This window comes from Gymnoscopelus microlampas (assembly GCF_963454915.1).
Source record: "Gymnoscopelus microlampas genome assembly, chromosome: 1".
In the NCBI taxonomy this organism is placed as follows: domain Eukaryota; kingdom Metazoa; phylum Chordata; class Actinopteri; order Myctophiformes; family Myctophidae; genus Gymnoscopelus; species Gymnoscopelus microlampas.
The window spans coordinates 58,095,519-58,113,294 of record NC_139962.1 but is presented as its reverse complement, the minus strand read 5'-3'; the positions used below and the strand labels follow the sequence as shown (position 1 = coordinate 58,113,294).

The window sequence follows — 17,776 nt, the reverse complement described above, 5'->3', positions numbered from 1 at the left end:
CAGCGTGGCACGAAGTGACGCGCTGTGAGCTTGTAGATCTGCAATTTTTTGAATAGCCAATGCTAAGATCTAAAATGACACAGACACTTTCTCGGTTTTTACGGGTTAAACAAATAAATAAGTTAACACATTACTACTACATTACTACTTAATTATTATCATATTAAAGCTGCAATCCAGAACTTATTTTAAATGGATAAAACGTTATGTTATCTCATCTCCCTACCAGGATTGGAAAGCCCCATGTTTGTGCATTCACGTTTCCCACAGCACACAAGTTGCCTCTAAACTTGGCACAAATATCGCTCATGGCTCAACGTGCCAATGGCGTGTTTTGGTGTTCTCAGTATTTTTCCACCAGATGGCGCTGTTCGCAAACCAGCGATCACCAGCTGAGTCCTTCAGAGGCACAGAGGCAGCAAAACCACATGATCACAAAAAAAAACACCACGTCGACTTCCTGTAAAAAAATAAAATAAAATAAAAAACACCCTTTTCTCTGCTTTCTGTTGTTGTGGGGGAAAACCACCCCTCATTCAACTGCCCATATCTATGATATGGACGATCGTGGCTGCACAATTCCGCCCCCAACCTACATCTTTTAAAGCGATTGGCAGGTCGATCGATGTGAAGAATAATATTCTATGATTTTTGAAAACACTAAAAAATCGCTGTCACTGGGGTGGCAATAGACAATGTTTTTTTCTGGCACTGAATGAGTTAAAGAGCCCGTAAACAGAAAATACCCTGTTTTGGGCATTTCCTGCTACAAGCAGTTTTTTCTGGGCGGGGCTAAAGACCTCACCTGATGACACTCTCGAGTGAGTTTCAGTGATGTTGTCATCAGATTCACTGATGGCAAAATTCCTAACTACACCAGTCTTCTGCCAAGGTATACCAGTCTTCTGATGCTATACCCTAGAGTGCAAGGCCATCTACTGGCTAAAATAATTAGCAGAACAAAATACAGCTTATTTTTCATGGCATTAAAACCAATTTATATATACAACAATTGTTTTTAAATCATTCTAATTTGGCTGGGTGGTTTATAACATATTATTCTGTGGTCTGACAAAAATGGAATTCATAATACTGCTCATACTGGGTTAGGGGCTCTTTAAGGAGACAATGCCTGACTGCTTGCCATGGAAGATGGTCTGCTCACCGACTGCAGGCCAATGCTCTACAGAGGACGGTTAAAACATCACCACATCACTAGCCTGGGGACCTTTACACCCAGACGGTCGCAGGGTGCAGACTCTGTCATGCTGGCTTTCCTCAATCACCGTCAGTCAACAAAAGGTCATGGCCAAGAGAATGAGAGTTGACATCTAACCTGCCTCACGGCAGCTCTACACTGCCTTCTCTAGGGCAGTGGTTCTCAAAGGGTGGTCCGGGGACCTTGGGGGGGTTCCAGGGGGTCCCCAGCAAAAGTGGTTAATATAGCATTTTATCCATTTATACGTTGGCTATTCAAAAATAACAGATATACAAGCTTGCAGCGCGTCACTTCGCGCTGTGCTGCAATCTGCTATTTTTAACATTATAAAAAAAAAATCTTCTCTTCTGGGGGTCCCTGGCACAATTCTTTTTAACCCATTAAGACCTAAAATGTTTTCTAAATCCTAACAGTTTAAAAAAAAAAAATCGGAAAAATATTTTTTCATGATTTTTCAAAAAATAGCAGATCTACAAGCTCATAGCGCGGCACTCGGTGCCGCGCTATGAGCTTGTATCTGCTATATTTTAATAGCCAAAGAAATCTAAAGTGACACAGATGCGTTCCAGGTCTTAATGGGTTTTAAGATGGGGGTCCGCGGGCAAATACATCAATTTGGGGGTCCTTGACACAAAAGAAGTTGCCCTGGTGTAGACATCTTACATTCTCGGGGGTCGATCCCACTGTTTTCTGTATGCATAGTACAGTACCTGGCAGTGGTTTGGGTGGAGGCAGCTTGGGGTTGGAGCTGGGCGTGTGGACGCTGCAGATCTTAATGAAGCCAGCCATCAACATGATGAGAGCAATGCCCATCAACAGCACCGCCCACCAGTGAGCCTGGACACACACACACACACACACACACACACACACACACACACACACACACACACACACACACACACACACACACACACACACACACACACACACACACACACACACACACACACACACACACACAGCAGAGGGCATCTTAAACCAACCTCTTTTTAACATCTTGAAGAAAAAAAAAACACCCATTGTAGAATTACGGTGTTGTCAACTGCATTGTTGTTGCTGATGTGGGGGGGGGGGTTCGCAACACCTTGTGAGGTTGTAGATCTGTTTTTTTGGCAAATGTATTTGTGTAGCGTGAAATAAGAGCGTACCAATTGCGCTCTTTACAGGTCCGTTTTATCAAGTATAGAGGGTTTAAGTGGCACTGAATTTGCAGTTCAACAAAACCTAATTCATCCTTGAGTATGAGGGAGGACAATTTCACGATAAATGTAAATATCCGCGATATTGATTGATCGAATATTTTATTAGACAGAAATGCAAAACAGTACAGTCAAACACTTGGTCTAATTGGGTGACAACATACGATTATTGTGAGCGTTTTTTTTAAAACACGATGAATGATAATAATGATTATTATTATTTCAGAGCGGTTTGATGTCGGCCAATCAAAAATCGTTTGACATTACAGGCCGTAACATTGAACACATCACTCACTGTTCCACACGCTTGCAGAATGTTATCGGGCTTTATTATTATATAGTTATCATTCTTGGACTGGACGGACCTTTGATTTCAACTTAGTGTCTATTCATGCAAAACAAATACCCTAAAATGTTTAAATATATATTTTGGAAATAGCAGAACTGCAAGCTTAGGTTATTCTTTTTTTAAAGGTAATTATTTATTTTTTACACCTTTTTCTCCCCAATTTAGATGTTATGTCAACTGATTCGTCCCCCATACACATGTCTGTGTGTTGTCACTGCTGTTGTATCCTACTGGCTCACCTGCCAGTGTGGAGCCCTATGAGGCTGTAAGCTCATATGACGTTGACACTGTCGTATGATAAAGCATAAAATCGTCTCTGTCGGTAGACAAGCTCAAAAGTGTCGCTTAGCACAGCGTTTCGAGCTTGCAGATCTGCTACTTTCGATGCTTTTGCGTGACGCTGTAGTATGATCAAGTAGGGCGTTCATTTACGGAAAAAAACCCCCACAAAAAGTTAAAATATAGAGAAAGGGATAGTTCACTAGCCTGGGATCCAGCCTGATTCACTACTTTCGGCTGTTTTTTTTTTCTCACTTCGCTTATCAGTCTGGCCAGTCTCCATTTGAGTCGTATTTAAATGACGTAGGCAAGTCAGGAAGTGACTCAAGTTTTACATTGGACAACACTGGTCCCCCCCCCCCCCCTTACAGATCAATCAGAAGCCGCGAGTCGTTTTCACTTGTTAGTGCAAAGAGACAGGAGGCTTTCCAGGCTGTATTCGCCTGTTTCCTAGGCTGTGTGCTTTCCACTTCCTGTCGATTTGATCCAATGAAATCCAATGAAACTGGTCAGATGACCGATGATATCCAATGAAATCGACAGGAAGTGGAAAACACACAGCCTAGGAAACAGGTGAATAGCGAGTGAGAAACAAAATCCCAGGATCCCAGGCTCCGGTAGGCAACACAAAAAGTCTCCTTTGTGTTGCCTACCGGTCCGCTGGTCATCAAATTATTGCCTTAGGAATGCTACAAAAACAAAAAAATATCCATGAATTCAAGTCTCCATGAGGTGACTATAATCGATAGAAGAAAAAAATGTTTTTGGGTGAACTATCCCTATGTGGCCGATGTGGCTGTGTAGTGCAGTGGTTCTCAAACTTTTTCATGTCAAGGACCCCCTAATTGACACTTATTACCCCGCAGAACCCCATTTGAAAATATAAGCCAGGGACCCCAATAAGAGAAGGTTTTTACGGCTCTCTAGCAGTGATTCTCAACCATTTTAATTTCAAGGACCCCCAGTTTGACATGCATTAAGCTACGGACCCCCATTTAATGGCATTTATACCTCTGGGACCCCAATTCACATTGTAAAACCAATGTTAATTTAACTCTGAGAGTGTACAAATGGAACCAAATGGACCCGTTAGGGTCCATTTGGTTCCATTTGTACCCTCTCAGAGTTACAGACCCATAAGGGTCCATTTGGTTCCTGTCCATCATTTAGCTGGGGACCCCCTGGAACCCCCTCAAGTACCCCTGGGGGTCCCCGGACCCCACTTTGAGAACCAATGGTGTAGTGTGTGTGTGTGTGTGTGTGTGTACACTCACCACTATCCACTCGGCGATGTTCTCGTACAGCTCGGCATTAAAGATGGCCTTCTTTAGCCGGGCCAGAGGCCCGTCGGCGTCCACCAGGCGGCACTTCATGAACACGTCGCAGTAGCCCTTGAAGTCGTTGCAGGGCGAGCCGGGCTGCAGGGTGGTGATCTTCTTCTGGAAGAAACTGGCCCACTTCTCCGAGCCGGTGCTGGCGCAGGTGTTGGGCTTCACTGCAAGGTAGAAGAGGGACATGAATTGATCGATTGATTGAATACTTGGCACAGGTAGACATTAACCTGTTAAGACCGGGAACGCATCTGTGTAACCACTTTAAACCATTATTTTATACTTTGGCTATTTTTGAAAAATCTTGAAAATGTGTGCAAATCTTTGAATATATATATATTATTTTTTTTTAAGCGAACATTTTTAACTGAAATCTTTGCTTCTGGGGGGTCCCCATATCAGATTCTCACATTTTGAGATGGGGGGTCCGCGGCCAAATACATATCATTCTGGGTGGTCCTTGACATGAAAAAGTTTGAGCACCACGGGTATACTGTAGCAACAACAGTTTTTCAGAAAACTGTTAGGATTTAGAAGACATTTGTAGAATTGGCCTCAGGTCTAAATGGGTTAAAGCTAAAAGGATAACACCAAAAAGTCCTGGGGACTTGTTTCCATTGTGGTCCTATGTGTTCAAACATAATAAACACAATAATACATGTCATCAACAAATACAAAACACTATATGTACAAAGGAGGAAAAGGAAAAAAACTTTGGCAGTGAATGACACCTCCTTTTGATGGGAATTTACATTCCCTTGTGGTCTCCTGATACAGTAGATGTTTTTTTCAGGCCAATTCTAAAATAAACCAGTGTTACATCATGGTCACTCCCCCTAGTGGTGTGGCTGTGGGTGTCACTCAGGGCCGTGCAGAGGGCACTAAAGGGGCAGGTGCTCAAAGTTTAGAAAAGGGCACATCTGCGCGCGCTGCCCGATTTTTTGGGGTGGTCTTTTTGTGGGGTCATTTACTAGGTCAATAATAATGGTAGTAGATGTATAATTATTTGTCAAATGTTTGTCTTGATAAGGGCCACGGGTGTTGGGCAGGCCATAAAAAAAATAAAAATAAAAAAAAACACCAAAAGCCCCCCCCTCTGAAGTAGTTAAGACAGGCATGAGGGCATTGAGGGCAGAGCCCCTTTGAGCATCTTAACACATAGAGTGCCAAACACGAGAATCTTTGTGTTTGCAAATACACCCGTCGAGTGCAATAAACGAGAATCTTCGTTTTTTCACAAATTTCTTTTTCCACAAGGGGCGCTCTAACGCAACTTAGGAATGATCCTAGGACCCTTTAAAATGGAATGGACGGATGTGACGAAGGCCCAAAAAACGTCACTTCCGTCCGCTCCAAGAAAAAGGTCCATATCTCCATACTTTTTTACAGTGGTGAAAACAAGCCATTTTTCGACGGGCGATCACTCTGCAAGTCTGCAATGGCGGATCGCGCTAGAAATATTATTGTTCCAGTCGTTAGCCGGGACCCTCGGCCATCGCACAGACACCCTTTGTTTACATCCGGGGTCCTCGTGGAGGCTTCTGCAGCTCTAAAACGATCGGCGTAAAGGGTAAGAAACGCTGGCATTGGATGTACCCTGTTTTAAAAAACCTCTGGCACTCGATGTGTTAACCCTTTAAGACCTGGAACGGCGTCTTTGTCATTTTTAGATTTCTTTGGCTATTCAAAAATAGCAGATCTACAAGCTCATAGCGCGGCACCGAGTGCCGCGCTATGAGCTTGTAGATCTGCTATTTTTGAAAGATCGTGAAAAATATTATTATATTTTACATTTTTTTCCGAAAAACTGTTAGGATTTAGACATTTTTTAGAAGCGGTCTTAACTCATTCACTGCCAGAATTATTCTGGCTGCGTTTGAACATTGCCATATTTTTCATTGAAAAAAAAAAGTACTCAGGAGCCGAGATACAGAATTTTTAAGTTTTAAGTTAACAAGGAAGTGGATGGGAGTCTATATCTTCGAAAAATCATATCTCCTTGGTCTTTGGGTCAAAAAAAAAAAAAAAAATCTAAAAAAAAAAAAATATATATTTTTATTTTTTTTAATTTTTTTAAAAAGTCGTTTTAGTCGTTCTTGGCAGGCATGGCTTATGGACAGAAGTCGTTTTAGTCGTTCTAGGCAGTATATGAGTTAATGTGTGAAATACCAATCCCATTTTGATTTGCTTAACCCCATCTTCTACCCTGAGCCATCCCAGACTGGCAAAGTGTGTTGGAATTATACAGTAAGTGGGTCATGGGCCTCAGGCCGAGACACCTTTTTAGACTGAAGCATTCAAATCAAAAGAGTGCAAAAAAAACAAACAACACCACGTAGCCGCTAGTAGTTTGTTGTCTAATTGCCTGACTTGTTAATACAAAATGAAATGATTTCCTGTTTAGTCTGGAACATTACTGCCATACTGCAATGCGGAAGGGCTTGTGTTGTGGCAACAGTGAGTTAGATCGTGCCCAGCTCAGATACTGATCCAAAGAGCCTGTAGCTCTCTCTCTCTCTCCCGACTGAAGGCTGTTGCGTCCAAAGAGCTTTTTGTTTGTTCGGAGTTAGGCTCTGCAGTATCTGCCACCAGTGGTGTAACGTAACTAAGTACATTTACTAAAGTACTGTACTTAAGTACAATTTTGAGGCATTTTTTGCTTTACTGGAGTACTTCAAACTTTCAATACTTTTACATCTACTCCACTACATCTCGGATGCAAATATTGTACTTTTACTCATTTATTTCGCTATATTTATTTGAAAACTTTAGTTACTAGTTACTTTGTAGATTTTGACCATTATTACAAAACATACAGTAACCACTTCAGCCCTATATACATTTCGGCCATTTGAAAATAGCAGATCTACAAGCTCACAATGCGTCGCATCGCGACGCATTGTGAGCTTGTAGATCTGCTATTTTCAAAAGATTTTTATACAATATAATTTTGAAAACTTTGGACATTGGAAATTGGACATGCCGCATTAATGAGTACTTTTACTTTCGGTACTTTAAGTACATTTTGATGCCAATACTTTTACTCAAGTACATTTTGAATTCCGGACTTTATACTCGTAACCGAGTCTTTCTAAATTGCAGTATTGATCACTTTCACTTAAGTAAAACATGCGAGTATACTTTTCTCCCCCGCTGTCTGACTGCCACTCACTTTTCTCCATGCAGCAGACGTGGCACAGCTCGGCCGCCTCGTCCTTGCCCTCCTCGGGGGCACAGGTGCACACCTCCAGCCCGTACTTCTCACAGATGGAGCCCGAGCATCCCTGTTGAAGCCCCCCCACAGCCAGCGTTAACATCATTCAGACATCCATGACATACGCCAAGTGCACCTACAGTACAGCTGTTCAGACGCATTTTGACTCACACAACACACGCATGCAGTACTTAATCCATTACGACTAGGAATGCATCTCTTGTCATTTTAGATGTCTTTGGCTGTTCAAAAATAGCAGATCTACAAGCTCGTAGGGCGGCACTATGAGCTTGTAGATCTGCCTTTTTTTTTTTTTATCGTGGAAGATTTGTGCAAATCTTTGAATATATACAGTATATGTTTTAAAGCAAACAACTCCGATATGTGCTTCTGAGGGTCCCTGGAACAACATATTTTGAGATGGGGGTCCGCGGCCAAATACAGATCATTTTGGGGATCCTTCATATGGAAAAGTTGGAGCACCACTCATATAGCGATACACTATTAGGATTTAGAAAACACTTTTAGATATGTATTTGGCCACGGACCCCCATCTCAAAATGTTTTGTTCCAGGGACCCCCAGAAGCAAAGATTTGAGTTACGAATGTTCGCTTTAAAAATATATATATTCAGATTTGCACAAAATGTTCAAGATTTTCCAAAAATAGCAGATATACAAGCTCATAGCGCGGCACTCGGTGCCGCGCCATGAGCTTGTAGATCTGCTATTTTTGAATAGCAAAAGAAATCTAAAATGACACTGATACGTACAATACATACTAGGGCATTAACAGAATAATCGAATATTCGAATATTCGACTATCAAACCGACTATTCGACTATCAAACCACTATTCGATTATTCGATAAAATTTTTTTTTTTTTTTTTAATTTTTTTTTTTTTTTTTTTTAGATTTTTTTTTTTTTTGTAGCTTTTCTGCAGCAGACATGCAGCTGTGAGCTCTGGTGTGACGTCAACTCGCATTCCTTGAGTCCAGTCATCAATGTCATTGAAAAAAAAAAAAAAAAAAAAAAAACTTTTTTATTTTTTTATTTTTTATTTTTTTATTATTTTATTTTTTATAATCAAATCGATTAATCGAATATTCGAATACTTATAGGTCGAATAATTCGAATACTAAAAATCACTATTCGTGAATGCCCTAATACATACATATCAATGTGGGGGTCCTTGACTTGGATAAAGTCGGAGAACCACTGGTCTAATAGGATCACAGCAAAGTCATGGAGCCATGGTGAAGGCAGCTTACCCCGTTGAGGCACACTTGTGTCTCCCCGTGGCAGGCGGTGAAGTTGGCCTTGGGTTCAGATGAAGGACACTGGGCGGTGACACCGTTGCACGTGCCTTCATGAGCACACTCCGATTCCAGTCTGCACTTCTCGCTGGTGCCCTTATGAGTACACTCCGGTGTGCAGCAGGGACCCTGGCTGGGACTGTTGGGAGATTGACGAACACACACACAGTAAGCCGAGGGCCAAAGTTAATCAACAAAATAATATGCAAAAAAAACTATGCGTTGATTTAACCACTTTCAGCCTGGTGTGTCGAACACTAGCTGAGCTACAAGCTGGTGAAGCATGTCGACGTGGGGATCACGTCTAACATGCCCATGGGATCACGTTCAATAGGCTCTATGCACAGCAGCCATATTATCACTTCTTTCACAGGTGCTACCAATGATACTAATGAAGGCTCTGTTCCATTTAGTCTAGCACAGTGGTTTCCACGACCCCCATAACTCTGAGTGTACAAATGGAACCAAATGGACCCGTAAGGGTCCATTTGGTTCCATTCGTACACTCTCAGAGTTACACACACGTAAGGGGCCATTTGGAAGCCCATGAGGGTCCCTGGACCCCAACTGTAGACCCACTGGTGTAGCAGAGTGTTTCCAGTGAGCCAACAGGCACAACATCAGCACCCTGACTCTGTTTGACCAGAATGGAACAGAGCCTTCATTAGTATCATTGGTAACACCTGTGAATGTCTTCATAATATGGCTGCTGTGAATAGAGCCTATTGCTTTCGTATAGACATCCTGGCGTCCCTATTCATCCCTAAAATATTCAAATATATATTTTGTTAATAGCAGAACTACAAGCTCACTGTGATTGCCAACTCTACAAATTTTAGAGTAGGTAGTTCTTTTTTTTACCTCTTTTTCTCCCCAATTTAGTCGTTAAGTCAACTGGATGCACCGTAGTCGACTCAAACCCCTGCTCTACCCGAGCACCCAATTTTGGGCACAATAGTCACAATGCATCACGATGCTACAAGCTTGTAGATCAGCTATTTTCGGCTGTCACAATAGGTGAAAACCGACACAAAATAGCAGATTTAAAAGCTCACAACGGGTTGCAAAATCGACGCGTTGTGAGCTTGTACATCATTACGACACCATCGTGCGGCAAAGTATAAAGTACAAAGTATAAAAATATGGCTTAAGTGGTTAAAAGACGTTAAAACGACAAGAACGTCTAAACGATCCTGCGGATGAAGCCGTTTGGCCGCCACGTTCACTGACCTGCAGATCTTGGCGGGTTTTAGCTTGCACTTCCTGCCGTCGGCCTCGTTGGCATCGTAGCAGCAGGGGTCTTTGCATTGATCGCTGTAGCCACAGTCACACTCTTCTCCTGTCTCCACCAGCCCGTTACCACAGATAGGCTGGCCAGACTCTATACACACACACACAGACACACACACACACACACACAGACACACACACACACACACACACACACACACACACACCATTAACAGGGTACAGTGCAAACGTCAAAAAGGCATCAAAATGTACTTAAAGTACCAAAAGTAAAAGTACTCATTATCATCATTAGTACGCATTATGCCACATTACATATACTGTTGGGCAAACACCTCTTATCTCCGTATTTGAACTTTTTTCGTAAATTAATGCCGTACTTCGCCATTCTACTGTATGTCACACAAAAGTAGCAAAAATAGCAGATCTACAAGCTCAAAACGTTTTAAGCTTGTACAGAGCTTGTAGATCGGCTATTTTTGTTATTTTTGAATTTGAATCCTGAAATGTAACATTTTAATGTCATTTCAAATGCATTTAGTTATACTTATGTTAACTTTATGAACTTAAATACAAACGGACATAAAAAAGATTTTGAATACTAGTCATTTAAGCTACTATAATATAGACTGAAGTAATTAAAGCGGGTCATGTTTGCATGTTCGGAATTGTAACAGCTGAAAGAAATAATATATCAGTATTCTGATATTAACCTGCGGGCCGCATTAAGGGAAGGTGGGGGCCGCATGTGGCCCCCGGGCCGCCAGTTGCCAATGTATTTTCAAACGCTATGGACCAGAGCTAAATTTGCGCCAAAACAGTGGCTTCAAAACGGGTCAGTACAGTAGAAACCAATGGGGCAAGTGACGGTTTCCTGCGTCCATATATTTGTTTTTACAGTCTATATGGTATTTACCGACAAAGCAGCTATCCTTCTTCTTCTCCAGGACCTGGCTGACGTTGCGGACGCTGCAGGGTGAGAACTTGTTGTTGTTGAGCTTGTCGCCCGACGTGGCTCTGGCGTACATGATGAAGTTCCCCCGCTCCTTCTTGTCCTGCATCTTAGACTCTCCTGGGGTGCATTCTGTCCCGGAGTCATGCTGCAAAAAACAACATGCATCTAGAAATTCCACAAAAATGTGTGTGTGTGTGTGTGTGTCTGCATTGGTTCTCAAAATATATATATTTTTTTCTTTTTAAGCGAACATTTGTAACTCAAATCTTTGCTTCTGGGGGTCCCGGGAACAAAATATTTGAGATGGAGGTCCGCGGTCAAATACATATCATTTTGGGGGTCCTTGACATGAATAAGTTTGAGAACCACTGATATCATAGCAATATAGGTAAAAAAAAACTAAAAAAAACGTTAGGATTTAGAGGAGACATTTGTAGAATCCCCAGAAGCAAAGATTTGAGTTAAAAATGTTCACTTTAAAAAAACATAAATTCAAAAGATTTCCACAAATTTTCACGATTTTTTTTTTTTTTTTGCAGATCTACAAGCTCATGAGATCTACAAGCTCATAGCGCGGCACTCGGTGCCGCGCTATGAGCTTGTATATCTGCTATTTTTGAATAGCCAAAGTATAAAAGGTTAAAATTATGGTGATGCTATATTAACGCATTTAGCTGGGGACCCCCTGGAACCCCCCCCAATGACCCCTGGGGGTCCCCGGACCCCACTTTGAGAACCAATGCTCTACTCAATGCAGTTACATAGTTCGGAACAGAAAAGCTCTTCACACAGTGGAGAGGCTGGAGAAATACGCTCAATTTATGCTCCATCGAATGAGGGGTGTCCCTCGCCAAAAAGAAAGATCTACAAGCAACACAATCTGTTTTTTTTTTTGTTAAGTGACACCATGGTTTCTATGGAGTATACACAGTAAATTGAAGCTACAGTATAGAGGTTCAGGAGGACAGGTCCAGACCGGAGTTATACTCACAGGAGAGCCAAAGTTGTGTCCGACCTCGTGGGCGAAGGTGATGTGTGAGACCTTAGGGGGGACGTGGGACGCGTAGTTCTGCACGGTGATGATGCCCGTGTTCAGAGACTTCCTCTTCCCATCAGAGTACAGCTTACTCTTCTCACAGATTCCTCCAGAGCTTCCTGAGAAAGCAGATGACAAAAAAACACACACATTTTAACAATTTATTTGTACACATAAAGGAGAGCAGTGGTGGAAAAAAGTACTCGCATGTTTGACTTAACCCTTTAAGACCGGGAACGCATCTGTGTCATTTTAAGATTTCTTTGGCTATTCAAAAATAGCAGATATACAAGCTCATAGCGCGGCACCGAGTGCCGCGCTATGAGCTTGTAGATCTGCTATTTTTTAGAAAAATCGTGAAAATGTGTGCAAATCTTTACTTTGTAAATATATATATACTTTTTTAAAGCGAAAGTTTTTAACTCAAATCTTTGCTTCTGAGGATTTTACAAATGTCTTCTAAATCCTAAAGTATTTTTTTCCGAAAGTTTGAATTTTTTAATTATTTTTTTTACTTACGGTATGTTGCTATATTATCAATGGTTTTCAAACTTGTCAAGGACCCCCAAAATAATATGTCTTTGACCGCGGACCCACTCCCATCTAAAAATATTTTGTTCCAGGGACCCCCAGAAGCAAAGATTTGAGTTTAAAATGTATAAAGATTTGCACAACTTTTCAGGATTTTTCTAAAAATAGCCAAAGAAATCTTAAAATGACACAGATGCGTTCCCTTCCCGGCCTTAAAGGGTTAAGTAAAAGTATCAATACTGCAATATAGAGGGGCGCCCGCTGGCCTAGCGGTCCAGGCGCATACCACATACGGCGGTAATCAAGCTTGACAGCGTGTCATGGGTTTGACCCCCGAATCCGACGACCTTTGCTGTGTGTCACCCCCCCCGCCATCACTCTACCATTTCCTGTCAGCCTACTGTCCTGTCAAATAAAGGCCTAAAAAGTCCCCAAAAATATCTTAAAAAATTAAAAAATAATAATAATGCAATATAGAAATACTCTGTTACAAGTACAAGTCCGGAATTAAGTGTACTTGAGTAAAAGTACAAAAGTATTGGCATCAAAATGTTCTTAACTCACTGCCAAGGACGTAAAAAAAAATAAAAAAATCCCCAATTACCAATTTTGCCACGGACATAAAAAACGTAATTTTAGTTTTTTGGTGGTTTTATATAAGATCGCACTGTTCTCTATCACCGGGAGTGACCACTTTCACTGTAATAAGCCATGTCACTCAGTAGTCTATGGGTATAAGTAGCAGCGTCTCCGCCATATACAGTATGGCGGCTGGCAATTATAGACAGCATAATACTTTGCCAGCGTCTTTGGGCATCCCAAGTTGTTGAAACCTTGTCCTTGGCGCGCGCGCACACACACACACACACACACACGACAAATTACATTTCTTTTCGAGAAAAAAAATTGATCTACAACCTCACAAAGCCTCAAAAAATAGATCTACAACCTCGCAAAGCCTCAAAAAATAGATCTACAACCTCACAAAGCGTCGAACCTCTACGCACTGTGAGCTTGTAGTTGAGCTATTTTCGATATTCGTCGAACAAAGTATATTCGTTTTCTTTAACACCATACTATTTGATTGATTGATGTTTTCATTGACAAAAAATGACTAGCCCATACAGTATACATATATCGTCGGGTGGAAACCTCATATGTCCAAGACTGTTACTGTTCAGGATTCAAATTCAAAGGCATCAAAAGTAGCAGATCTACAAGTTCAAAACGCGGCGTGCAGATCTGCTACTTTAGATGCTTTTATGTGAAACTGCAGTATGATCAAGTAGGGCGTTAATTTACGAAAAAACTCAAAAAGTTAAAACATGGAGATAAGAGGTTTCTTTAACACTAAATATCTGTCAAAAGGTTAAAACACAAAAAAATACCTTATTTCCTGTGTGTGTGTGTGTGTGTGTGTGTGTGTGTGTGTGTGTGTGTGTGTGTGTGTGTGTGTGTGTGTGTGTGTGTGTGTGTGTGTGTGTATGTATGTGTAAACTGTGTGCCATCTGTACACACAGCAGCAAAGTGACCAGGTGGCCCTCAATGTGTCTCTAGAGGAGTGTGACAGCCACAGCTATGGGGGACGTTGGGGGTCACGTCACCACAAGTCACAGAGTAAACCTCTACACTGTGCTCACGTACAGTACACTCAAAATAACCCACTATCAGGGCACGGCGAGTCATTCATAGCATCTTTATAGTATTACAAAAAAAGAACCTAGTTTGTAGCCTTTTATGCCTCTCAAACCAGGAAACAAACAAGGTACTGTATAAGACGAGAAAAGGGCAACACCCAGGGCTGTGTAAGGCATTGGTTCTCAAACCAAGGGGTCCTTGGGCGGGGGGGGGGGGGGGGGGGGGGGGGGGATACCAGGGGGTCCCGAGCTAAATTTGTTAATATAGCGCTACAATCATTTTAACCACTTTAACAAGACTTAGAAAAAATCTACTGTAACACCACCAACCGTTTTAGTTGTTTTGTTTGTGATAATGGCATTGCAAACACCAATTAACTCTTGTATGTTGCATTTGAAGGAGGTTGCCATAGGGCCTAGACAATAGGTCTTTTCCTCCTTGTTTTTCCTGATACAAAATAAAAAAACAAACACTGTAAACAACTAATTATACTACAGTGTACTATTATTGCATCCACACATAGAAAATGAAAGGGAGTTTATCTCACCTGAAAGGCAATTATTTTTTGTAATGACCATTTTGAGCAGTTACCTGACCAGCCATCCAACAGTGATACTGTGTGTATGCGTGTCCATATAAATAGGGGTATGAAACCTCATATGTCCAAAACTGTCACTTTTCAGAATTCAAATGCAAAAGCATCAAAAGTAGCAGATCTACAAGCTTTTTTCAAAATATTTTTGGGGGCTTTTTCTGCCTTTATTTGAGAGGAAAGCAGTCCGACAGGAAATGGGGAGAAAGACGGGGGGGGGGGGGGGGGGACACAGCAAAGGCAGTCGGGATCGGGAGTCGAACTCGTCACTTGCCAAAAAGAAAGATCTACAAGCTACACAATCTGTTCTTTTTGGCAAGTGACACCATGGTTTCTATGGAGTATACACAGTAAATTGAAGCTAGAGGCTCAGGAGGACCGTAGTTACTCACAGGAGAGCCAAAGTTGTGTCCGACCTCGTGGGCGAAGGGGATGTGTGAGACCTTAGGGGGGGACGTGGGAAGCGGAGTTCTGAACGGTGATGACGCCCGTGTTCAGAAACTTCCTCTATAGAGCACCGGCGAAGTCTGACATCACTCACCGCTAGAGGGCGCTATATCCCCCTGGGTCATGGCGTTATTTTTTGTATTGGATATTCCCATAGGGAACATATCACTGTTGGATGGCTGGTCGGGTAACTGCTCAAAATGGTCATTACAAGAAATAATTGCCTTTCAGGTGAGATAAACTCCCTTTCATTTTCTGTGTGTGGATGCAATAATAGTACCCTGTAGTATAATATAATTAGTTGTTTACAGTGTTTTTTTTTTTAATTTTGTATCAGGAAAAACAAGGAGGAAAAGACCTATTGTCTAGGCCCTATGGCAACCTCCTTCAAATGCAAAATACAAGAGTTAATTGGTGTTTGCAATGCCATTATCACAAACTAATAGTTAGGGAATTTTAGCAAGATGTTTGGACCATCTGTGAAAAAATGTACTACCAATAGCTTTCTTCACCAATGTGTTCTTATAGGTGTCTAAAAAAATAAACAAATCAGCCGGGCGATTTTACTCATATGGATATGAAAAAGTAAAAAAAAGTAAAGAAATGTATCCAAAGGGTAAGAAAATATATATTTTTTCTCCAAACACAGATGACGGGCAGCTTGATGTACCTGTACACCCCCTGGACATGACGCTACTAGTATTTCGCAGTGACTTACCCCCAAGCCCCCAGAACCGAGAGGGAGCAGTGAAGCGCATTGCACATGGTGGCCAATCATAGGTACTGCAGCTTATTATGGCTGGATATTATTGGTTTCGACCAATGGGCTCGGCTCACAGGGTTGCGAATGGAGGTGACACTACTGCGCATGCAACAAGTGAATGGGCGGGGATTTTCATTACCTCTCTATTATTTTTAACTCTATGCTTACGCCCTAATCCAACCCTTGATGCTGTGAGTCAAGCAGGGAGGCATGACCCCGGCCGGGGAATCGAACCCTGACCTCCCAATCATCTCAAGGCGGACACTCCAACCACAAGACCACTGAGCTGGTCCTGTTGTGTGTATGCGTGTCCATAAATAGGGGTCTGAACCTCTTCTCTATCAGCTCTCAAATAAGGAATTCTTGTCAAAATCCCTGCTAAACCCAGTCTATTGTGTCCAGGCAGTGATAGCATGGCAGTCAAGTGTTGCCATGTCCGCTTATTATAAGCGACTTTAAGGCTTCTTTTTCTGTAAAGTCGCTTGTGAATATTGGTAGTTGCCCGTTGCGTTTCTTTTTTTTGGGGGGGGGGGGCTTGTTTCTTAAAGTGTATTTGCTTCCTAAATGTTTTAATTATTATCTAAACCAGTGGTTCTAAACATTTTCATGTCACAGAACCCCCAAATTAATGTGTATTTGCCACCAACCCCCCATATGAACATGTTTTGTGCCAGGGAGCCCATCGTACCAGAGTTGAAATGTTTCAAAAATATTCCAAATATTCCACATTCTATCTCAAGACGTGTTTGAAATTAGCAGATCTACAAGCTCACAACGCATCGCGACGCGTTGTGAGCTTGTAGATCGGCTATTTTCAAATAGCCGTCGTATACTAGCCTGGTAAACCCTCCCTCCGGAAATCTCATTTCAATTCGATTTCAGAAAGGAGTCTGGTCTGAAACGCCTTTCTGCAATAATCGCTGTGGGCTGGAGTTGGGCGGGAGTAATACCGTTGACTGACAACCCCTTCAACCAATGATCGTTTTTCCCCTTCAGCCAATGAGCAGTTCAATTTGACGAGCTCCAGACTATGTGACGCAACGGGACTTTTGGGACGGCCATGCCGAAAATAGGTTGCCTTATTGGGATACATGCGTGTCACTCCCCGCCCCTGCCGGTTCTCTAAATTTATATTTTTAAATAGGCTCTGTCATGATTAATTGACCACATATATGAAGTTAAACAACTAAATTCTATCCAAACGATATCTTATAAGTAAATTCCGTGCCTCAAAAAAGAAGTTTGAAAGCGTTATAAAACTGAAAGTAAGAAGTGAAGGCACTCGCACAACAACAATGGCTGCCGTTCGTCTTTTTTCGGCGGCTCTCAGGCTGCACTCGGGTTCATTCGGGCTCACTCGAACTCGCCACCTGATTGGCCAACTGTCGCTGTCAATCACAGAACAATGAGCGACGACGCTGATAGGCTCGTCGGCTCGGCGAGCAGAGCGATTATTGGAGAAAGGCGTTTCAGACCAGACTCCTTTCTGAAATCGAATTGAAATGAGATTTCCGGAGGGAGGGTTTACCAGGCTAGTCGTATACAGCATAGTATATAGGTTTAAAGTGCTCATGTGCCCTATAATAGTTGCTTCTTTTGGGCTCGTTTTCCCAGACCCCCGGTTGCTTATTTCTCCCACAAAAGTCTGGCAACGCT

The 17,776-nt window shown here is 42.0% G+C and overlaps 1 protein-coding gene across 3 annotated transcripts in view; it reads right to left on the bottom strand.

Annotated features, from left to right (window-relative positions):
- The window catches only part of LOC311050845 (disintegrin and metalloproteinase domain-containing protein 10-like), a 162,024-nt gene that overhangs the window by 6,821 nt on the left and 137,427 nt on the right, over window positions 1–17,776 (bottom strand). For all 3 annotated transcript variants that reach the window (XM_084065015.1, XM_084065016.1, XM_084065017.1), the window contains exons 9-15: window positions 12,105–12,268; window positions 11,075–11,258; window positions 10,141–10,291; window positions 8,866–9,049; window positions 7,553–7,664; window positions 4,324–4,544; window positions 1,930–2,056 (exon numbers count right to left, since the gene is read on the bottom strand). In XM_084065015.1, the coding sequence (XP_083921141.1) occupies window positions 1,930–2,056; window positions 4,324–4,544; window positions 7,553–7,664; window positions 8,866–9,049; window positions 10,141–10,291; window positions 11,075–11,258; window positions 12,105–12,268 (1,143 nt within the window). The remainder of the gene's footprint in view (window positions 1–1,929; window positions 2,057–4,323; window positions 4,545–7,552; window positions 7,665–8,865; window positions 9,050–10,140; window positions 10,292–11,074; window positions 11,259–12,104; window positions 12,269–17,776) is intronic.